The 23,921-nt window shown below is 35.7% G+C and overlaps 1 protein-coding gene across 7 annotated transcripts in view; it reads left to right on the top strand.

Moving 5' to 3' along the window:
• TRRAP (transformation/transcription domain associated protein) overlaps positions 1-23,921 on the top strand; it is a 103,056-nt gene that overhangs the window by 64,163 nt on the left and 14,972 nt on the right. For 5 of the 7 annotated variants that reach the window (XM_052772470.1, XM_052772471.1, XM_052772469.1 and 2 more), the window contains 9 exons: positions 3,540-3,731; positions 8,969-9,197; positions 9,422-9,687; positions 10,444-10,544; positions 13,287-13,488; positions 14,635-14,799; positions 17,308-17,398; positions 19,011-19,210; positions 19,994-20,255. In XM_052772470.1, the coding sequence (XP_052628430.1) occupies positions 3,540-3,731; positions 8,969-9,197; positions 9,422-9,687; positions 10,444-10,544; positions 13,287-13,488; positions 14,635-14,799; positions 17,308-17,398; positions 19,011-19,210; positions 19,994-20,255 (1,708 nt within the window). The remainder of the gene's footprint in view (positions 1-3,539; positions 3,732-8,968; positions 9,198-9,421; positions 9,688-10,443; positions 10,545-13,286; positions 13,489-14,634; positions 14,800-17,307; positions 17,399-19,010; positions 19,211-19,993; positions 20,256-23,921) is intronic. The other 2 variants (XM_052772473.1, XM_052772475.1) reach the window with 1 other exon arrangement.

Genomic DNA, 23,921 nt, shown 5'->3' with positions numbered 1-23,921 from the left:
TTGTTAGAAACCAAGGAACTTGTGTATGGCAAGTGAGGTAGTTACCATCTTCATTTGGTAACGGGTAATATGTATTGTTTGTACTTTCCTGCTATTGACCTTCCTGATTCATTATGGAGTTCATTATTGTGTTCTGCTTGTAATTCATTTTGCTGAACAGCATGCACTTGTAAAACATTTAACCTTCTCTTTGTCCTTTCCTGGGTTTCACTCATGAGACTGTGTATTCTGTGCTATCCATGTGCCTGATGAATGAGTGCTCCATAAAGTTTTGTCTGTTACAGAACAGTTTGAAGGCGGGGGGCACACTATGTACAGAAAATAACACTTTGAAAGATTTAAATCTGGAAGATCTTTTTTCTTTCCAAGTGTTCATAAACACTTTTTTTTTGTGTGTGTGTGAATAAAGTTTAAATGGCTAGGGAAACATGCTGTAAATGAACCCCCCATTTTCTGAAAAGGTGCAACAGAAAATATGTAGGTAGACGTTGTTATCTGAGAGCAAATTTTTATGAGTTCTTCCATATGCAAAAAGCTGGCCTTATTTAGGTAACTTACTTCCTCTTTATCCTCTCTTAGGCATCTTCTTTCCAACTATTTAAAGAACCATCCCATGTGAATAAGCTGGTGGTTATTGTTCTTGAGGTTGCTATAGAATGTCAGGCTGTACAGACATCTCGGGCTTCTTGGGGCAAATGACAGACTTCTGTATTGGAGTCACCAGTAGATTTTTGTCTTTTGTGGTTGTGGGTTGTTTTTGTTTTTTTTTTTAACTTTGTATATGGTACATATCACTCTTCTGTAGAAGATTGAAACTTTTTTTTTTAAGGAAATATACCCTCTTTTCATAGTAGGTAGTTGTTAATCTGTGATTAGTTAATGTAGAAACACAAACCAGATGTAGAACTGAAATCTGAAAGGTGAGAATACTGCACTAAATCACAAGTGGAATGGAGCTTGCTGATCTTCATTGCACTGTTGCTATATAGTGTAACATTACTGACATTACTCTCCTAAGGATGCCACAGTTTGGAATAAGGGAGTGAATTACATATTTAAAATATAATTTTCCTGACAAATCTCTGAGCAGAGCCTTAGGCAATGTTTTTTCATATTGCAGAGAGAGAGCTGGAAGAATTAGAATTGGGGTTTATTGTTTCAGCAGTACTGTTTAAGTTTGAACCAATACTTACCAGTTAATAATAATAATAGTGTTACATGTCAAATTGACAGTTGACTGTCTAGTTGCATAATATTTGCAAAAGATAAAACATGATTATGAAAAATGCTGAGCATCCTTCAATTCCAATATCTTGCAGGATTAAGTTCCTGTATACAAAAAACCCTAAGAGCATGCTTCATTGTGACAACTTAGTCTCGTGTGATAAATATGCTGAGTTGTGTGTGTCTCTTACTTTCTTCAAAATCAGACTGAATATTACATTTTTAAAATGTAGTATGGTATTCTTCTGTAACACTTTCTCTTGTCAGAAGGGAAAATAAGTGGATGCAATCAGTATGTTTTGCTTTAAAGGCTGAACTATGAAACAGTAAAAGTTGTTTAATTAATTAAAGGTAGTGTTGTCTTTTGATGGTACCTAAATTAAGGGTGTCCAACTATTGCAACATTTGAAATGGAATTTTTCAATATTTGTAGTCCTGATGGTTCAAATTGAATAGGTGTTTCTAAAGATGGATTTTATCATTTATCAGCCAATGTGAAGCCCAATCTGTAAGTAGCAAGCTGCGTATGCTACCAAAAAATTATCTTATAGGTTATATTTACATTTTAATGAATTTCTGTTCTTATAACAATTGGTATTTTGTGTCCTATTGAAGTATGCAACTTTAGTGGCTAATTATAGAAATAATATTATCTGAAAAACCTTTAAAGCCTAAAATAAGAACTGTATTGTACAGTATACTATAAACCTTGAGTTCGAACAGAATGAAATAGATCATGTCTGACAGGTTCTGGTTGTGGAGATTTGCAAGTTGAGTAGAAGTGACAACCACGAGTAACTGCTGATATGCTTTAGCTGCAGTTATATTAAATGAGATATTTTCAGTAATGAGACATTTACTAAATGACAAAGAAGATGCTGCTGAAGCCATAAATGGAGCTTTTGTGGCTCTACTCAGATGCTTGTAAAAGTGTCAGGACACGTTTGCATAAATATTGGGATGTGAAAGAATAATTGATTCTATGCTGCTATACTTGCTACTCCAATTTTATTGATATTCTTTAATGTGGCTGTTTTTTATCAAGTTCCATGGTTGATTCACAAGAGAGGTCAGAAAGGATGGCAAATATGTATCAATTTTCGTAAATCTTTGTGAAACATTTTTAATAATCTACCTATTAAAGTTGAGCTATTAAAACAGCAAGTGGCCTTTGATAGGACCCAAGACTCATTTCCATTTGCTCACATTGCCATTGTGTTTAATGATCCAGTAGATAATGTAATAAAGAAAGAGATTATTTTCACTGTGTAAGTGTAAGGTTGCTACCTGGCAGTTTCTCTTTGCTGGCTCAGGCATAAAAGTCAGTTGAGGATAACAGAAATAACAATTGTAATGGTTAAGGTACAGTATATCAACAAGAAGATAATGCAGAGGGATTTCTGTGTTGCGTATCAAACCATAAAGGGTTTGATGTAAAGCAGAAGAAAGTAGTGAAAAAGTTCTAGATTTAAGGCCTGCAGTGTCAGCTAGTGAGCATTGGTTAAGTGCAAGTTTACTGTAAAATACTCACAGAATTTAGTTGCTAGACAATTCAGGTACTTTTCCGTTTTTAGTTGCCATATTTCTACTGTTCCAGGATTTTAAGAAAATGGTTTAAAATTATTTTTCAATTAATTTAGCACTATGACCTGACTTCACACCTGTACTCAGTAATTACTTTGACATAAATGGGAAGGTAAGTTGTGGATTAGTTAAAAAATTATTAACTGTTTATTCTCCTAAACTTAGTAACGTCCTAGAGCAGGCAGTTAGGAAGTGTAATGCTGGCAAAATGTGCTGATGTATAGGGAGGGGATCCTTTTAAGTGAGAAGTTGACATTACTTGTTCTGGAGCCCCTGAAGCATTTCAGAGGTAGTATGTGTTATCTGCTGAGAAGCATCTTTTTTCTTTATACAGGGTGAATTGGTTTGCAGTGAGCTTCATACTCCTGTTGCAAGACTGCTTTCAGCTTGCTCAGCTGTCTCTGAGCTACACTACAGTTGTCAGTGTAAAAATACCCTAACAGCAGGTTGTATGCAGGCACTTCTACTCTTGTGCTGAATTTGCAGTTTATTTGCTAGCTTGTCCTTGCCAATAACCTTAAGAGAGCTGAAACTCCTCTAATGACAAAATTTTTGATATTTTAGTCTGATATTTTTAGAAAATGAGCTAATTTTTATAAAAAATAAAATAAAAATAATATAAAAAATAAGACTGAGTGTTTGCTTAAGAAGGCATTTATAAAAATAATTTTAAAAAGACTGCATCTGAGTATGAATGATCTTTACTAGACTTTTTTCCATTTCATTACCAGGTGGAGTTGAGTTGTCCGAAAGAGATGGCATGGAAAGTGAATATGTACAGAGGATACTTGGCAATCTGCCATCCGGAAGAGCAACAGCTTAACTTCATTGAGCGTCTGGTAGAGATGGCGAGTAGTTTAGCTATTCGAGAATGGCGAAGGCTTCCTCACGTAGTCTCGCATGTTCATACTCCCCTTCTCCAGGTAAGAATGAAAAGTTTTTATTGCCAGTTATTTTCCAGTAGCAGGTTTCAGAACTTTTAGTAACTGTGAGCATAAAATAATTTACTGTATAGTACTAATCAGTTTTTCATAATGGTGTATTTTTGCTAAAAGTTGAAGAATATGCATCTCGATTTGGATTCCATTTAAAGTTTTTACAGTTTACCTGAATCTGTTCTGTTCGTGGCATACAGAGGTAGCTATTTAAAAATTGATCAGACGGTTCAACTTTCTTTGTGGACTAATGCATAATGCACTGCAGTACTTGGAGTTCTTGAACATTCAGTGGGTTTTGAAGGGAAGTCCATTTTGGGTGGGTATATTATTGCATTACATTATTTGCAGAAATGTTGAAATAACCTCCTAAGTGTTCTTTTCAGTTTAATGTGTTAAACGTGGTATGGAATTTTCTCAACTGTAATGTACTCCTATATTTTTTGGTTTTAAATATTTTTTTTTTTAGATCGGGGCATTAACAGTTAGCTCAGTAAAGGAAAAGTGTATTTAGAAATGCTGGTGTCTCTTTGAGCAGTAGCGTTCTCAACAGGCTGAGCAAGTTCTGAACATGCCTGTGGCTCAAGCATTAAGGTCAAAGAACCAAAAACTGTAAAAGTCTGTTGTTAGTGAAGGACTTTTCAGGTTAGCACCGCTACCTTTAGGAAAAATACTGAAGGTTCTGGCCAATGTGAGCCTTACCTTTTCTTTATCATTTCTACATTATATTGCTAAATGTTCTGATTTGCATCAGAGGAAGGAAGTAGGAAGGAATCTAGTCTTTAAGTATATGATATTACTCATTGGAGAGGGATTTAGTTGTACACAAGTTCTGCTGAAAAGTAGAGTGCATTTTATTAGTTAAAATAACGTGTGTGCCTCAGAACTTCATGCATTGGTCTTCAGCTTTATTAGTTGTCCAGCTAGCTCATTTGGCAGGTTCTGTTCAACACTGCATTAAAGTCTTGTAGTAATTTGTAAAAAGAATTCCCATGTTGAATCACATTGCTTCACAGACTGAGAGATGATGTGAGTTGTGAAGAGTGATCTCTGCTCCCCTCATCTAATCTGATGCCAGCTACAGGAAAGAAAACTTCTTTGGTCTGAGTGGAAGGCCATATTCAGTAATGCTCCTTGTCTACATGTGGGTGGGCATTGTCCAAATTTAGCTGTGCTGATTGAAAAGGTTACTGCTTCCAACTAATTGGTTAATTTTAATTCCAGTCTGTTGTGGAGTACTCATGTGAGTAGGTCAGCTGGAAGATTTGAGTCAGTGGTAACCTCTGTCAGGGGCCTTTTGCTGAACTGAGAAGGAATGGACTGCTTGAATCAGAACTGGATGGAGCCCTATGGCCTTACTAGTTTGTGATCTGAGAGAGATCTATATGCTTTCTGGACAAAAATAGACAAAGCAAGCATAAAGTTTTGAGACAAGCTTGTTCCTAAAGTAGGGGCAGAATTCTGGCAATGAAAGCAGTGAGCTGTCCTATCCAGAATGAAATGAGGGACAGCTAGTGAATTTGGGGTTACAAGAACTTTAAAAACAAACAAACCAACGCCTAAGACCTCGCCTCTGCCCCCGCCCCCCCCCCCCAACCCCACCCTGCCAGAAGTTAAGTATTATCTAATCTTTAGTGGCTTAATTCATTGTTAAAATCATTTAAAACAGGGAGGAAGTTTGTAGCTTGAATTTCATACTGTCCTGTAAAATTACGGCAGTATATTGCACGTGACTTTTAACAGCGCTGATGTTCAAATTAACTCTTGCCTGCACGCTTGAATCCTTGACTTATAAAGGATGAGTAACTTTCCAGTTACTTAGAGGATGGGCAAAGCTAACACTTTTTATGCCATTTTTCTATTTACTTACTTTTTTCTTAACTCTGTCATCCATTTCTAGGAGAAGGTAGAGCTTGTTGGCTGCTTCTGAATCACGAAAACATTTTGCTCTCAAAAGGGAGCATACTATTTTCTGTTTCTCTAAAGGAGTATGCTTGGAATAAGGAAAGTAAAAGATTACCTTTTCTTTCATCCTTGCTAAACAGGTTCTTAGTGCTTATTTAAGTGTGCCATATTTTAGCCTTCAAATCATTAAATATTACAAGGCAAAGAATGTACTGTTTTCCAGCACTTATTTAAACATAAACTTGTTTTAAAATGCTGTACACCAGGTACATCTTTATTTTTGCTGTGAGAAATCTTTTATTTTGTTCACACAGCATTGACAATTCAATTTCAAGACAAGATGTGTTTAAACCCTGTGTGTTTAGTCTTTCTCTTTGGCATACATGTTACTTGCAAATGGTCCACTTAGAAAATTAGGGAAAAGCACTTGTTTCTTGTCCTGTCAGGAAGAGATCGTAAGAACTTGAGACTGCTTTTTTCAGACCTCCAGAAATATTTTTGGGAAGCAGTTGGCACAACTTGCATAATATAGAATGTGCAGTTTAATTATTATGTGAGATGAAATAACATGTTATACATGGTGAAAAATGCATGGCTTGTGTCCTTTGCAACTTCTACACATATTTCACCATAACAAAAATGGACTCCTGTTTCCTTTTGAAATGTATGAAATGTCAGCGCCCTTTTGTTTTTCTCATGGATTTAATTGTGTAAATAATTAGTTTTTCAACTGTAAGAGAAGAATTTTTGAGAGAAGATGTTACTGCCAAGTATAATCGAATGGAAGTAGGTGCCTAAACTCATCTTTAAAAAAAATCGGATTTGGCCTTGAGGTGCTTCCAGAAGCTTCTTGAAAATGAACTTTGCGTCCTCTGATTTGTATTGTACAGCTGCAGCCAGAGTATGGAAGTGGGGCTGGAGCAGGATTGTGTTCAGGTTGTCATGCAGTATGTGATCTGGACAAAACATGCCATTCATTTGTCATTTAGGCTGAGTGTGTCCCTGTTTAGGTGTCCCGATAAACATGTACCTGACAAAGATTAGCTCTTGTTACTGTTGAGGGAACCTTTCGTCTCCAGGGGAGAAATTCTGGAATATGTCAGTGCAACGCAATCTGAAATTTCATAACAGGGATGCATTTCTTGATGGACCATTGCTCAGAGAACTATGAATGAACCTTACATGTAGAAATGCAGAGGACCTTGCTTTCTGAGTTCTGTTTGATATAGCGGCTTCTGTAATTCTGTTTAAGATCAGTAGTTTCACCCTGTGTGTCATGCCCAGTGTGATTTGTAAGTAACTAAATCTGCATGATCTAAGTAAGGTACCTCTGCTAAAATGACTGTACGTGTGGGTAGAGCTTACACAGCAGCCCATACCTTTGAATTTTTATACTGTAAGTTGATGCATCAGATGAAGTGAATCTGTATGGAAGTGTTCTACATATTGAGAAGAAGTTGTCAAATAAATAGATGCAATGCTTCATTTGTTTGAGCTGATACAATACCACTAGAAGGCTTGATGAAATTAATTCCTTCCTGCTAAGTTTTCACTGATATTCAAGTTTTTCCTCCCCTAAGAATGGCAGTATCTGCAGCATGAAATGATTAGTATTGCTAAATAAAGTATTTAAATGCTTTCAGATATCAATTAAAACAAGCTTTTAAAGTAATCTAATATGTATATATCCTTCATGAAGAAATGATAAATCAGTCAATGACTGACAGAGGTACAAATGCAGCCATGAATTTTCACTGCAGTAATTACTTTTTCTTAATATCAGATAGTATGTGATTAAATACCTGTGAGAAAATTAAATTTACGTGATGAATGGGTGTAGGATGAAGGTTAAGCTATTGTGAGAGCTGATACTGAGATGATTGTAGGAAAATATTACTTTGTTTAATTTATTTTGTTTCAAGAGATTTCACTCTGTAAATTTGGACTGCTTTTTTTTTCCAAATAGTTATCTTATTCATTGTTAATCAACCAAATACAACTGTTATCTGCCAAGTAGTAGCTTGGAGAATACTGCATTGGTTTTATTGTACTACAGGTAATTAAATTCCATTAAAGTTTGTGGGCCTTTTCTTTAGGTTGTTGAAGTTTCAACAAAATGTCCGCTGCCTTTACTTGGTTTGAGACTACTGCCATCTTCTGTTTGTTCCTCTCATTAATTTGAAGATAGTAGATGTCAGTGAAAAACCATTCTAAACTTAAGTAACTTCTCAAAGTTAAGGTCTTTGCAGAATATCTTAAAGTAACACCTTCAGGAGCATGTAGATAGTATTTCTGTACATTCAAGTTTCTACCAAGAAGTCCAATCATGACCAGGGAACTTAGGCTAGTAAGTTCTGTTGAAAGTTTTGGGTTTTAATTCGTGAAAGTTCTGTTAGAAGTTTTTTTAAGGTCACTCTCCTTACTTGATCCTTGTTTTTAGCACACTGTATATATATTTACTTGTGCTTTTCTATGATTAGGGTTGATGTAGTAAGTTCAAACCTGTATGCTACAATTTAATTCTAACCTGTGGTTTTATTTAGATGTGTGTGGGAAAAAGCATGGGGGTGAAGAAAAAGTGTAGTGTTTCGGGTTTTTTTTGTGTGTGTTTTTTTTTTTTTTTAAGAAAAAAGTGCTTCTTAAAAGCAAGACTCTACCATTGGAGGGATAATTTGTGCCAAGCATTTGCATGTAAAATAAAAGAAAGGATGAGGGTATCTTTATCTTAATAGTTTAAAGGAAAGACATGTCATAGTTGCCTAAAGTTAAACCTGACAAGCAAACTTGGCAAGCAAACCCATAGTATTATAGGAAGAACACATTAAGTATAGATCAGTAATGTCTTTTTGCAACCAAATAATGTTAGGGCATTCGGATTTTGTCAGAATGAGGCATGCATGAAATAAACTGCTTGATACTTGTACTCCATCCCTGGAGAAGAGGGGAGTGTGAATTTATTCAGGGATGTTTTGCAAGCATGTAAGACAGTACTTTATGGCACCTTTATTTATTTTTTAGTAAACAAACATCATTTTAAGACTAGCGACCCATTGGTATAAATTCAGTGGATGAATTCAATGTTTCAGTCAGTGACTAAAGCGTTGAATGAATCTCGGATTTTTTTTTTGCTATTTTGTTAATGATTGGATTGGTTAAAGGTCATTTATGCAACTAATAGTCAGCTCCCTAAAACAGCATAGTTTCATCTTTACTTGATCATTTAAAGGTGGCATTGTTCATGGACACCTTTTTCTAACAATGAAATTGGCCAGCTTATTGTACTAACCTTTATGATATTTATATTGTTTAATGTTTTCTAGGCAGCACAGCAAATAATTGAACTTCAAGAAGCAGCCCAAATAAATGCAGGATTGCAACCAACTAATCTGGGGAGGAACAACAGCTTACATGATATGAAGACTGTTGTAAAGACTTGGAGGAACAGGTTACCTATTGTGTCAGATGATTTATCCCACTGGAGCAGCATTTTCATGTGGAGACAACATCATTACCAGGGTAAAACTGCCTGGTCCAGCATGCATTCATCATGTAATTTTCCAGACAACACATTGTTTGAAATAAGTTCTTCGTATTTTTTTTTTTATTTAAACATACAGGAATGTTGTTGATTTTGACAAGTGTTTTTTTTATTCAATTTCCATTTAAGTGTGTCATTATCTTAAGTCATTATTTCATATATATTGCTGTGTAAGGTATTGCTGTATATATATCATGTTATTTATAATGACAAACATTTCACTTTTTATTTCTAGCCATTGTAACTGCATATGAAAATAGTTCTCAGCATGATCCTAGTTCCAATAACGCTATGTTGGGAGTTCATGCTTCTGCATCGGCAATTATCCAATATGGAAAGATAGCTCGAAAACAAGGGCTGGTCAACGTAGCTCTGGATATACTGAGTCGCATTCATACAATTCCAACTGTGCCCATTGTGGACTGCTTTCAGAAGATTCGCCAGCAAGTTAAATGTTATCTTCAGCTGGCTGGAGTCATGGGCAAAAATGAATGTATGCAGGTACAGTAGCTTTATCTCTGAAGTTGTTGCTGGAACATGGAGGATTACAAGGGCCATCAGATACATTGATTTAAATAAACTGCCTATATACAGAACAGGGTCTGAATTTTGTTGCCTGTGTTATACCATGCATAGAGTGTTGCTTTAAGTAATGCTGCTAGTCAAAAGCAGTCATTATCCTCTTTGAACTGAATACTTTGAATATATTAAAAATTATCTGAATAAAAGTAAAGTGGAAGTATGTTTTTTTAAATCTTACAAGATAGATAAATGGGAGGGACTTAGAAAGTGATATTATTTGCAATAGGAAGAAACAACACTATTGCAAGACTAACTGAAGCTCTAAGTCAGTTTTGAGTTTGACTCATGAGTGATGGATGCTGGCAAACTGAAGTAAAATTGTATGTGTTAAAAGGAAAGGAAAAAATGTGATTGTAGGCAAAACCCACTGACATATGATTAAAAGGTCAGCAAACTGGGACCTTATAAAAATAATGTAATATAACATAATAATAATATAAAAAACCCCAAGGTAACCCATCACCTGATGAATGCTGTCTATACTATCTAATAGTTTTGCGTAGGCCAGTGGAAACTTAAAATTGTTGTCAGTCTAGATTTTTTAAAATAAAAATTAAATACTAGAAACTCGTGCTATTTAAATTTCAAGAGAATATTTTGGCTGTTGGTTTATGGCACTTTCATCTTAAAACCTTCAATTTTAGAAGGCTTTTCTCACTAAGGCGTATTTAACAGGGTCTTGAAGTTATTGAATCAACCAATCTGAAGTACTTCACCAAGGAGATGACTGCTGAGTTTTATGCATTGAAGGGAATGTTCTTGGCACAGATTAACAAGTAAGTATGTTGGCTGGAAGAGGAACTAGCACACATCTGAGAAAAATGCAGCTGAAGTATTTCAACACAGAATTTGAGCAGTAAAGTTGTTCCATATGTGTATACCAGCCTAAAATTTGTCACAACTGTATAAGAAAGTAAAAGTATACATGAGAGTTCCTTTGAAGTTTTCTTCTAAGTATTGTAGGAAAGAACTAGTTAAAGCAAACATTGCACCATTTCTTTTTAAAAAAGTTTTGTATTTCATGGGGTGAGATGGGAAGCGGCAGGGAGAATAGGTTTGTCCAAAGCTTTGCAGCTTAAGTTTTTGTGCCGCCGCGCCCCCCCCCCCCCCCCACCCCGTTCTGTGAATACTTAGACAAACTTATGTCTAACTGACGTCTTAGTATAGTTGATGAAAGGAGGTTGCTTTAATTATGTTCTTAATGTAAATATCACACACAAACCCAGGGAAAACAAAAGTTCAGTCTATAAGCTTACAGCTACTTAAATAAAACTAGCCTACATCTTTGTTTCTCTCATTTCTGTTTCATTGTCATTGTATATGTCCCATTAATAGCTGCAACTGGTCAAGGCACAAGAAAATGTGTGGTGGTATAGTTCAGAGTGCTTTGTCAAATCTGCTGTGTGATGCAATATGGAAATGCAACACTTATTTCAGATAATTCAATTGAAAAGACTAATGCAGTGTGCATGGGAGACATCTTGTATCGCAGTAATTAAACACCTAGGTGCAAGCCTTGCTTTCATGCGACTACTTTTGTAATATTTTTGCTTTATGCTGACAGGCATCTTACTATTTTGAGGGAGATCTTTCTTTAATTCAGTAAACAAATATCTTAGCAGTCAAACTTTCTTCGGTGATGCCAAAAAACTGCTTCAGATTTCAACAGCTTTTAGCATGCATGGTATTTAATGGCAGTATTGCTACATGTTACATATGGGTGGAATAATTCCTTTACCACTACGTTGTGGACACTTACGGAATGAAATCCATCAGGTTTTAAGCTGTACACTGCAACCTCACATAGCAATTTAAGTCAGGAAATGATGAATATCTTCTTGTGTAGATACAAGAGAGAATTTTAAATAGGCAGAATGCAATTACTTTGATGGAAGGTGCAGTGGGCTTTTTTTATGGCCGTAAGCAAGCTTAGTTTCAGCTGAGGTGTAAAGAGAAGAAAGTGTACCTCCCCCCATCTTCTCTAATTTTTTTTAAATTCACACAGATAAAGTAAAAGGCAGCTAAACTGTCTCTATTTGTTCTTTCAGGGTAGAATGGATAAAGGTTTCAGTTTAAAACATGGTTCTGATGTACTTACAGTTTCTTAATCTTACCAAAAAACATACAGGCATTTTAGCACCGCAGTTGAGGTCAGGAATTTATGAAGGTTACAGTGAGGAACAATGGCAGTGTTGAACCTGAGAATGTGTGACTACTGATTACCTGTGTGTCAACTAAACTGGAAGTTAAAGGTCACCTCTGCTCTTGCATCTCCCTGCGCTGCCCATTTGCTGAGCAAGGTGATAGAAACCATTTTAAAAAAGTCATCTTAGGTGTCAAGAATGATGGATTGTAGAGAAGGAGAAAAGAAAACCGACTGAAAAGTCCTCTTTTTATAAAGGAGAAGTAGTGATACAAAGCCATCTATCAGGCTGCTGCTGTGGTAGTTCACTTCAAAACCTCAATCTAGGGTGCAGAAAGCCTCTGAAAGCAAGTAACATATTAATGTAATGTAGAAACTAATATATACTTTGACAGACAAAGTTGCTTTCCTTTTTATAGATTTGCTTCAATAGCTTATCATTTTAATTTATCACTGTAATCCTCCAAGCTGATATTTTTAGATAAAAAATACTTTACAGTTAATTTTAAAAAATTAGTCACACAAGCATTACGTTACTTTTTTATGTTTTATTTCCACGCTTATTTTGTAAAGGAGAAGTGAGGCACTTTCTATTAATAAGGAATCTTGCAATGCTTTAAAAGTATCTTCATTTCAGTAATGTGTATGTGAGTTTTCTCTTCCTTTATTTTTATGCCTTAAAAGTTACATAGATTCAAGGGCTGTATATATATTGGGATGAATCATGCCAAATCTTGGAATAGGAACACTTGAGGAAACCTGGAGAAGACTTCAGAAGTATCAAACAAATAATCTTGTGGTTACCAAGAACTGTGTGATTAACCTTCATATTCCTTCACTTTTCCAGTTGTAAAATAAACTTTTAAAGCTGTGGGGATGACTAACTGACTTTTTCCAGATAATGTTGATTGTAAATTTTTTCATGACTTTGGTGGGAGAACAGTTAAGTAAGGTGTAGTCCTCCAAAAGATAGCTAATATGACATCTTCCCAATGTTGCTTTTTCTTACTGCCTTTTTTGATTAGCAGAGAAGCACTTTTTAATGCATTTGCTTCTGTTCTTCTTGTGTTATCATTTGTTGTTCTTTCTCGCAGTATCATTGCTTGGGTTGCAACTGCAGTGCACTGAAGTTGTTTGTTTTTTCAGGGAGTATCTGGAGATCTTAGACAGTTACATAATTGTTCCCATTATGAAGCATTTACTTTCATAGGTGCTGAACTTTAAGACAAAACAGTCATCAGGGACCTTACTAGAGAACTTAATGTAAGAATATCATTAAGAAAGTAATTGAGTACCCTATCAGAAATCTGACTCTTACATAATTTAGTAACTTTTTGTTAGTATAAAACTAATATTCTTACTTGCCACAATGCAGGTCTGAAGAAGCAAACAAAGCTTTTTCTGCAGCTGTGCAAATGCACGATGTACTAGTGAAAGCATGGGCAATGTGGGGTGATTACCTGGAGAATATCTTTGTGAAAGAACGTCAGCTTCACCTGGGTGTGTCTGCTATTACTTGCTACCTGCATGCATGTCGTCATCAGAATGAGAGCAAATCAAGAAAATACTTGGCAAAGGTAAGATCTAGACGTTTAAAAAAGAATTGGAGCTCCACCCCTTCAGAAAAGGCTGGATAATGTTCAATGCCCAAATTCATGCAATTAGAGAAATATCAGTTACTGATGGAAAGCTTTAATTTAGGTGGAAAGTCTGCATGTGATTGCTGTTGAGTCACTGCATGTAACTCAACTTGGGTTTTTCTACTTCATTGGGATATCTGGAGTTTTCTTTAGGTATGGAACCTTTTTATGGGAGAAAGGGTAAAAATCACATCCAGCATTTCTACTACATAATGCAGTGAAATATCTGCAGAAAGGCATCCTTTGGTCCTTTAAAAAGTAACATAATTTGATGTCTGTTTATCATTACTATGGATAATTCATATTAACTTTTACCTCAGTGTTGCATTTTATTCCAAATAAGCCTTTTCTGTAAATTTTTACTCTAATTCAACAAGATTTCAGCCAAAAAAAGCTCTTTGTAGTATGTATTTCTTAGTTTGGGCATATTTACTTTAATCTCTCTCATGAAGAAAATTTAAAAAATGATAGCAGACTGTGGAAGACAATCTGAAACATGAAACAAACACGGAAAATATTTTTTTAGATTAAAAGGTGGCCTCAATAGCACTCTGAAGTTTGTTATTCTCCCTGTCTGGTTGCGTAACTGTTAGTGATTTTTAGTCAGTGCTTAATATATTTGCATTTAAATTAAACTGTAGAAAAAGTATTAGGGGTGGACAGTTAAAATAATTAAAAGCACCCAAAGAAATACTCTCAAGCTCTTGCATCAAAGTTAATTTATCTGAATAGCATATTTTAGGTTGTACAAATACGCCTCATTTTCCACCTTCCCTCCTTCCCCCAACCAAAACCCCAAAGAATTTGTGGAATACAGTCACGTTCATTTGCTTTTTCTGTCTTGTTTCATAACAAGTAGTACACTTACGTTTATTTTTTACATCCTTTAAATATTATTTCTAAGGGGGAAAAAATGACATTGGCCAGGCATAATGAATGTAAGTTCTTGTGTCTGAGGCAACTTTAACACTTAGAAGGACTCCGTTATCATATTAATAAGATATCTGTGGGGTTTTGTGCATCATAATGATTGATGTGTCTTGAATTTAAGCGCTGAGATGTCCTCTTGAAATTCTCTTTTAGGTTCTTTGGCTACTGAGTTTTGATGATGATAAGAACACCTTAGCAGATGCAGTAGACAAGTACTGTATTGGTGTCCCACCCATTCAGTGGTTGGCCTGGATTCCACAGCTGTTGACATGCCTGGTTGGCTCCGAGGGCAAACTCCTTCTGAACCTTATTAGTCAGGTACAGAAGATAATCACATTATTGTCTGTAATCTTTGTTTTCAAGATGAGATACAAATATTTTTCAAAGCAAATTAAGAAAATGCCAAGCTTTAAAAATGCTATTGTTTGCAACTGTTGATGAGTTAAAAAATGGTAATTTCTCTCTATAAGTAGAATATTTTAAATTTCAAAGTGAGTGTTACTTAATGAGATTAAATCCAGTGAAATTGCATGCCATGCGTGCATGAGACATTATAGCTTTCCCTCTGGAATTCTATTTATTACATTTTTGTGAACATTATAGAACGCATTTAGAAATAGTTAAATGCTTGTAACGTAGGAGCAGGGATAAAGAGTTGTTAGCTTTAGTGACTAAAGGGCAAACTATTTCATTAGTGCTTTGTTTTTTATTAGACTTGATTTTAAAAAACAAGGCTCTGTCTGTCACCATCAGAAATCTTACCAGGGCTTTGTAAATTTTCACTTGAAGTTTAGCATGACAAATGATTAGACAAATAAGGATAAGGTTTAAGGAGTTAGATGAAGAAACTGACTTCCTGGATTTGTACCTCTGAAGTGACAGATACGAGTTTTGATTAATTGTGCTTTGGGATTTTACTGCCTATTGCTCTTTGCTCTGAAGCAGAATCTAAGAATAGAACATATACCTGTATCTCAGTATAAAGTTGGTTTAAGCATGTCTGTAGACTAAGGGAGAATAAGTGACATCTTTCTGTTAATGTGTTTTTAGATACTGTTTTGTTACTGTTCAGTGCGAACAGGGTTCAAACATGTTTTCAGACATGTTAACTGTTCATGGTCTAACTTCAGCTCTGTTTTAGCATGTGCACAAGCTGGAAACGTTTTGATGTTTGTTCATTCAGGTTAATGTAACACAATTGTGAAGTCCTATTATTGTACAGGTGAACATACGAAGCTCTCACAGTAGCCTGTACCCCAGGCCACTTCTGTCTGCAGTGCTCTGCTGTTTCCTGAAAACTGGCATAGGGCAGCTGTTGTGCTGAATTCCTCACAGTATTCTTTTTCTTTCCTTCCCTCCACTCCTGATTTTTGAGATACGGACTTCATGATCCATATGTGTCCCTTCCAACTTGGGATATTCTATGCTATCCAGCTGCTTTTACACTCTCCCTTATCTTTGCTCTTTCAAAACTCTGAGAATGTATATTTTTGTAGAGAGAGAATATGTCCATGTGTGTTTGCATGTGCATTGGTACTTGTGTACATAAATCTAGACAAGTATGTGCGTGCATATGTATACATATGTTTCCTTCTTTCTCTCCATAAAATTAAAATGAAACTCTGAAGAGACCATGCACCCAAACAGCTTAAGAAAGCAAATTAGCTAAGGCAGAAGTTCTGATACATGTGGCTTGGTATTGTCTTGCAATACCAATGTGCTCAGCTGTCTTCTGATGGCAGACAGAAAAAATTATTTCAATGAGTTGTAGACACTTTTTATTTGTTGAGATATGTCTAAAATTTTTAGAAGTGAGTGCCTACTTGGAAGTCTTACTGTAGTCGGAGCTTAGGCTCATAAATATCGCAGATATTTTTGTTTATCTTGCCTTTAAACTTCAGGACCATAGAAGGAATATAAAATAAAAAACCACCAAATTTTCTGTGTTACTAGTTTAAAACTCTAAGTTTGCAGAAGTACTAGAACCTAAACCTTACAATTCTCTTCAAATAATTTACTCTTCAATTACAGCACGAAGCATATGTGCGTCACGTTAGTAATCTGCCATAAATACCATGTTACTGAACAGTTAAATGCCATTGCAAAATTTCTACCCCTTACCATACCCATTTGGATGGAGAAAGAATCCATGATTTAATAAAATTGTGGCTGGAGAAGCCTCTAATCATATCTTAAGATGTGCTTTATCATGGGTAGTACTTAGACACATCGTTTCTTTCCTTTAATAGATACTGAGATTTACAAATTTTTAAGTGGATGCTGAATGTTAATATCTCCTTTAGCTTTTTTTTTTTTTTTAATGGAGGCCATAAAATCTCTTTTATTTTTGGGTGAAATTGGTATCCCCTTACATTAAGTGCCACAATTAGGTGGAGTAAAGTTACTCTCTAATGGGTTTTCTTATAAAGTATCATGGGGCTCGCTGGGAATTGTGGCCTAATTTAAAGACTAACTGCTGTCATTATGTCTGTTTTTCTTCCATTATGTACATGAGTAAGATCTTTCAGCTGGCCCAGCTGGTACCCTGGCATTATGCTGTTTTCAGGTTTATTAGGCAATATGATCTGGAAGCCTTAATTAGGTAATGCCTTGTCAGTGTGTGTGGGGAGTTACCATTTCATCCTCTTTTGGTTTCTGTTACTGAAAGAATCTTTAATTTCGTAGTTTTCCATAAACCGTTGTTTAAAACAAGGAGCTGATTATTACCGAATTGCACTCATTTACAAAGAGAATCTGTACGTGTTGATCTGAACTATAGTCAGTTTTCCTTAACTGAGAAATATGTATATGTGTATCTCCAAATAGGTGGGAAGAGTCTATCCTCAAGCTGTCTACTTCCCTATCAGGACCCTCTATTTGACCTTGAAGATAGAACAACGAGAGCGCTACAAAAGCGGTGAGCTAGATAATGATCAAATTGTTTGGGCTCTTTGTAACTTAGTTATTATTTTGAGTTTCACCTGATTTTACTGGGAAAATAGATTCTCTAGAAAACATACCAACGTATCAAGGCTAAGGAAAAAAATTCTTGATAAACTTTGCTTGCATTCATTTGTTTCTGTGAAGTTAAATCTACAGATGGCTTGAGCTGTCTTGAATTTTCTTGAATAAGAATAAGTTTCATCTCCTTTGTTCTCATGTCACCTTAATTATTGAGAATCCATGTTCTTTACTTTTTTTTTTATCTTTAAGAATTGGTGGAGAGGTAGAAAATTCTTGGATTACAAATACAGAAGAGCATCATAGTTTTCTAAGATGTTCTGGTCTAATTTTGGTTGGAAGAATGAACCATGCAACATTCGTTTTCTTTTCAAATGACTCAAACCTTTAAAAATAATTTTATAAAAGATGAGTTTATGTAACTCAAGTGAGGTAAACTGCTTTGAATAATCTGTACTTTAACGTCTCCATAATAACTTCTTATGGTGAATTTTCAAATAAAATGAGCATCTAAGTTCACACAAAATAATACTAGTTTTGGCTTTGAAGAAATGTTTGGGAGGTGGGGCAACTTGCACAACACCTTTCTTTCCAAGAACAAATCCTGTTTAGAATTGTTACGTCCAATGATGCCACAGAATTTAGTTGTTCTTTTGTCCGATATAATCTCCTGGGAGTCCCAGGAGAGCTACTTGAAGAACTCTCCCTTCTGTTGTGTATTCTTTGTTACAAAGTGCATTGTTTATTTAATTGCCCTTTTCACTTGGGAATTGATTCACTAAATTTCTGCATAAAATTTTGAAGTGCAGTAATTAAATAATGTCTTACTTTTCTTTGGGTCCTCCTTTGGAGGAGGAGGAGGAGATGCCTGCATACTATAATACTTCACTACATTCACATCCAGCGACAGAGGTTTCTCCGCCAAATTCTTGGTATTGCTACATGCACAATTAGTGATAACCAATAAAATATTTTCGTAGAGGTTCTGCCACAGACTTACTGCTCTGTTGGTGGGTTGTGTGAAGTAGTGGGGTGTCATCTGATAAAGCAAGACTCTGTGCTTAATCACTGACTGATGTAGTTGTAATGCAAGAGATCAGTTGTACTAAAAGATACACTCTACAACAATTTCTGTGTTGTTGGCACCAGCATGTTTATTCTTCAGTTACGTGTGAGAGATATCCCCAAAAGGGAAGGAAGCAAACCCCCCATAATTTAAATAATTTGATCCTATGTGAAACAATGTCGGTTACTTCAAGAGGATGGTTAGGTAGTGTGAAAGCTAAGGCTATACCTCCTGTGAGTTTTTGAAGAGTGTTTATATTGCTTTAACTTTGGGAAGTCTGTACCACTGAACAGGCACTGGAGCAGAGTTTTCTTTCTAAAAAACAAATTTGCTTTCTAAAAAAAAATTTTTTCTCAGATTTTCTGAAATTCAGTAGGTAATACATTAATACTTGATGCAAAGCTAAAGCAAATTCTTTGAACATTTTATTTTGTCATGCAGGCATGTGTCAAGTTTATGAAAGGTAATTTTTACATTTTTTTTTACTTTTTCCACTTTCCAGATTCTGGGCAACAACAGCCAAGTTCAGTTGGAAATCAGTCCCACTCTGCTTCAGATCCTGGGCCAATCAGAGCCACTGCACCAATGTGGCGATGCAGCAGAATTATGCATATGCAGCGAGAATTACATCCAACACTTTTGTCTTCTCTGGAAGGCATTGTAGATCAGATGGTCTGGTTCAGAGAGAATTGGCATGAAGAGGTATTTGGCTTTAATACACCTTCATACATGTGTATCCTCTAAGGAAAAGTTAACTGCAAAATATTTATCTAGAATTATTTTTAAACATTAAAACATAACTATTTGTTTTGATTAGTAAACTGATGTATTTGTAGAACTGATTGTTCTGTTTGGAATTTTAAGGATCTTGGTTATTTCTGGAAGCAATACAGAGGTTTCCCCAAACTATTTATTTTGATAAATGCCTCTAGGACTTAAGCTGTTGCTTGTATTAACTGAAAATTTATATTTTTGCACTAAGTTTCACAGATACCAGTTTCCTTCTTGATCTGGTGGTCTGTGACAGGTGGTGATTATTGTCCGAAGTTTGAATTACAACAGATTGCAGATGGACATGCCACTCCACTTCTATTATTTGCCTCTCAGAGTGTCAGGCTATTCTGTTCTGTCTACCTAGCACAGTGTTTGTTTGAAGAAGGATTCCTTATATCACATCATTTTCTAATATATCACAAAATAGGAAATCTAAAACTTAGCTGCTGTTGAAAGAGCAAAGTGTACTTTGTGATGCAGCATTTCCACTGCTCAGTTTGTTCAATTGCAGTGCTAATAAGAATCAGTGCTGTGTCATTCTGACTGACTGTCTGATGCAATTTAAAAATACAGTTTTAAATAAATGTTCTGAGAGGATAACTTTACTATATAAAATGCAGTGTGTGGGAATAAATACTTGGTGTCAAATCAGAAGGCCTAATTTTCCTGACTATTTTGTCTTTTTTTTTTTTTTTTTCTCCCAATCCTTAGGTTCTTAGACAACTGCAGCAGGGCTTGGCAAAGTGCTATTCAGTTGCCTTTGAGAAAAGCGGAGCCGTTTCAGATGCCAAAATCACTCCCCATACACTAAATTTTGTCAAGAAGTTAGTCAGCACTTTTGGAGTAGGTCTTGAGAATGTCTCTAATGTGTCCACCATGTTTTCTAGTGCAGCCTCAGAGTCACTAGCTAGGAGAGCACAGGCAACAGCTCAAGATCCTGTGTTCCAGAAGTTAAAAGGGCAATTTACAACAGGTAAATGTTTAAAATGTTTTTTTTAAATGTTACTTTTAATCTCCAGAGAAATTTCCCCCTCCAAAGTTCAATTGTGAAGGCATTCTGCTTTTCTGTTCTTCTTCCAATGTTTTTCCTGAGAGAAAATATAGAAAACAGCACCTGTCTGTCATTCACCAAACCTGAAATAGTTTGTTCCAGTCTTCTGTGGAGTAATAAAGATAATTCAAGTGAAAACCAGACCTCAACATAGAGAATGAGTATACTGTTGTATTTTTATTACCTAAAACTGTGGTCAAATCATATATGTGTTTAAAGATAAATTAGATTACTTCACTACAATATTTTTGCAACTCACTTAGAACTGCCTGCTATAGATGAGGGGCAATAATGATCTCTATTTTATGGTGATGCCAGAATTTAATGAAATTTTCACCCCAGAACTCCAAACTGACAATATTGCGTGAAGTCTTTCAAAACAGCCTACCTCTGATGAGTAAGATTACTTTAGTGTTTTGGATAACTAGATTATAAAAATCCTATTACACAAATTTACATCATTGTTAGGTAAATTGAATCAATAACTTTGATCGGATGTAATAAAAAAAGATACTTAAGGAAAGTAGCTTTTTTGTTTCATTCGTTTTCTCTTTATCAGTAGAGTTGCATCTTTGAGTATCTGATGCTGATTTAAAATTCAAAGCAAAGCTTATGCACAGTAGAGCGTGGCTTTGATATATTTGATGAAAAGTGTTAAGGCCATGCAGCTGTATATGACAGAAGGTGACACTGATTGGCATCAGTGTTTTGGATTGCCAGGATTTTGAATTTTGCATCTATCTATCTAAACTACATCAGGTTTTCCTTAAAGATAACTGTAGAGTTAGATGAATATAATTAGTTAAATATAGGTGTTGGTTTTTTTAACAGAAGAATTCAAACTTAGTAGTTGTTCAAAACTGGAAAGTTAGAATTTTTGTGAAGATCTGGGTTTTCATCTTTTTCTGAATCTACTTTTCTCTTTACCCTACTGGGACTCAGATGATTCTGGCATGAGTTAAAACTCTATCATCTTAGTTTTATAGTGATTTAAAAAAATCGCCTTTCCACATTGAGCTGGTTCCTCCGCAAAAGTGAATCTTGCGTTGAAAAGTTATTCTTGATAGAATTCTAAGTTGCATAAAGTTGCCTTAACTTAAAGTTATTTGAGGTCTACACAGCTACTGAGCATTTACAGAGTTTGACAAATAGACTTGCGGTGTTTTTTCAAGCATTTTACTGATAATGTTGTGAAAATAAGTGAACTGATGGGAATCTTGTGAAAGTAACCCAGTTGTAGATATGCCCTACATATCTTGTGCACGCTATGTGTCGCATGATGTCCTTTCTGAGGCACAACAGTTGCATGACAGCAGATAATGAAAGTCCTGAACCATATGATTAGATTTTTAATGGATGAAGTGTACTAGGGAGGGAAATGGAAGTAGAAACATTTTGCGTGTCTTTAATGGAAGCATACGGGGGGTTGGGGTGTGTGGAATCATTGGGCAATGATTAATGGAATAGAATATAACAAATCCAAATGCTGGATTCTGTACCTAGGGTGGAGTAACGCTGGGCACAGGTATAAATTGGGAGAGGAGTGGCTGCAGAGCAGCCCTGCAGAAAAGGATCTGGTGGTGCAGGTTGACACCAGGCTCAATAGGAGTCAGCAGAGTGCCCTGGCAGCCAAGAGGGCAAACTGCATCCTGGGGGGCATCAACCACAGCATAACCAGACGGTCAAAAGCGGGGATTATTCCCCTGTATTCAGCACTGGAGTGGCCTCACCTGGAGTACTGTGTGCAGTTCTAGGCCCCGCAGTTGAAGAAGGATGTGAAGAAAGGTACTTGAATGTGTCCAGAGGAGGGCAACAGAGCTGGTGACAGGGCTGGAAGGAATGTCCTGTGAGGAGCGGCTAAGGACTTTGGGCTTGTCTAGTTTGGAGAAAAGGAGGCCAAGGGGCGACCTCATCACTCTCTGCAGCTTCCTGAGAAGGGGACGTAGAGAGGGAGAGGTGCTGATCTCTTCTCCTTGGTAGCCCGTGACAGGATGCGTGGGAATGGTTCAAAGCTGCACCAGGGGAGGTTTAGACTGGACCTGAGGAAGCATTCCTTTACCGAGAGCATGGTCAAACACTGGAACAGGCTTCCTAGAGAGGTGGTCGATGCCCCAAACCTGTCAATGTTTAAGAGACATTTGGACAATGTCCTTAATAACATGCTTTAACTTTTGGTCAGCCCTGAATTGGTCTGGCAGTTGGACTAGATGATCATTGTAGGTCCCTTCCAACTGAAAAACTCTACATTTAATACAAGTTTGGACTTGCTTTTCATTTTTAATAATGGTTTGTATGTCTTTCCATTGCAGTAGCAGTATAGTCACTTTTTTATGATTGTAAGTGTTGTTGATATGCTCAGTTTTTGTTGGATTTGAGTTATTTTTGGTCTGTCATAGTATCTCTTAGTTTCTTTCCTTTGAGTGTTAGAGAGATCTGGGGTTTCAGAAGGTATAAAGGAAAACTAAACGCAACACCAGGCTCAAGTCTGCAAAATCTAAAGTAATGTTTCAGAAACAATTAAGAAAGTTTAGTTACAATTGAGTTACCATTTTTAGTTAAAAAAAAAAAAAATGGAGAGGATTTTCGGTTTTTATATGCTGTTGTGTATATTTGCATGTCTTTATGATATATAAACAGCAGTTAAGGTTTTCAGGTTTGCTGTCTAATCACAGCTTTTATAAAGAATTATATGGAACAACATATAAAACAAAGAACAACAACATAGGCCTGGAGATAAAAATCGTGTAAAGTCATCAAATGCAAAGTGTTTCTCAGTAAACTTTAGTTTAATAATAAGTAATTACTTTCTGTATATTTTTGTGTTGAAGAGTTAATGTTTTATTTTTCAAGTATGATTAAACGTGAATGTCTACAGGATTAAAATAATTATTTTGCTTAGTGCTAGGTTTGATTTTATTTTAATCTAATAAATTCAGTGTTTTAATTCACAAATGAAGTGTGGGAAAACAGAAGAAATTAAACTGATCAATATACTTATGCATATTTGTAATTCATTATGCAGAAAATGAAAATAAGTTTTTTATTAATTTTGTAATAACAGTAAAATGCACATAAATAAACAAATAGGATTGTAATTACTGTACTGAAGATAACAAAGGCTGTTTTAACATTATGAGAAACCATTTGTAAATCATGCCCACTGTGTCCTTTTGTCACAGTAGAATGTTATTGTTTATTTGTTTTTCTGATTCTCAGTACCAGTTGCATTTAGATGATGGACAGATAATTACAATGGTTGTCTTCCATTTCAAAAGTATCCAAGCTGAGGAGCTGTCTTGGAGTAAACTCTTTTCTTCATTTATTTCTAGATTAACGTTGGCAGCTATGTTTTATAGACACTGTCAGCTATGTTTGGTTGCATAATCATTTCCATCAACATCTGAGTTGCATCTTGATTCCTGTTTGGAGCCATTGGGGACTCTCACACCTTTTCTTATATTCTAAATACTTTGTCTGCAGTAGTCTGGACTGCTGGAGCTTTGATAGGTCATCTTTTTCCATCCGAACGTTATGTATTTTAAAACCAGATTTTACTTTGAATTTTTTTTTCTGGATCTTCAAATGCAT

This window comes from Harpia harpyja, chromosome 21 (assembly GCF_026419915.1).
Source record: "Harpia harpyja isolate bHarHar1 chromosome 21, bHarHar1 primary haplotype, whole genome shotgun sequence".
Taxonomy (NCBI): Eukaryota; Metazoa; Chordata; class Aves; order Accipitriformes; family Accipitridae; genus Harpia; species Harpia harpyja.
The sequence above is the reverse complement of the archived record's forward strand: the minus strand, read 5'-3'. Positions and strand labels throughout refer to the sequence as shown.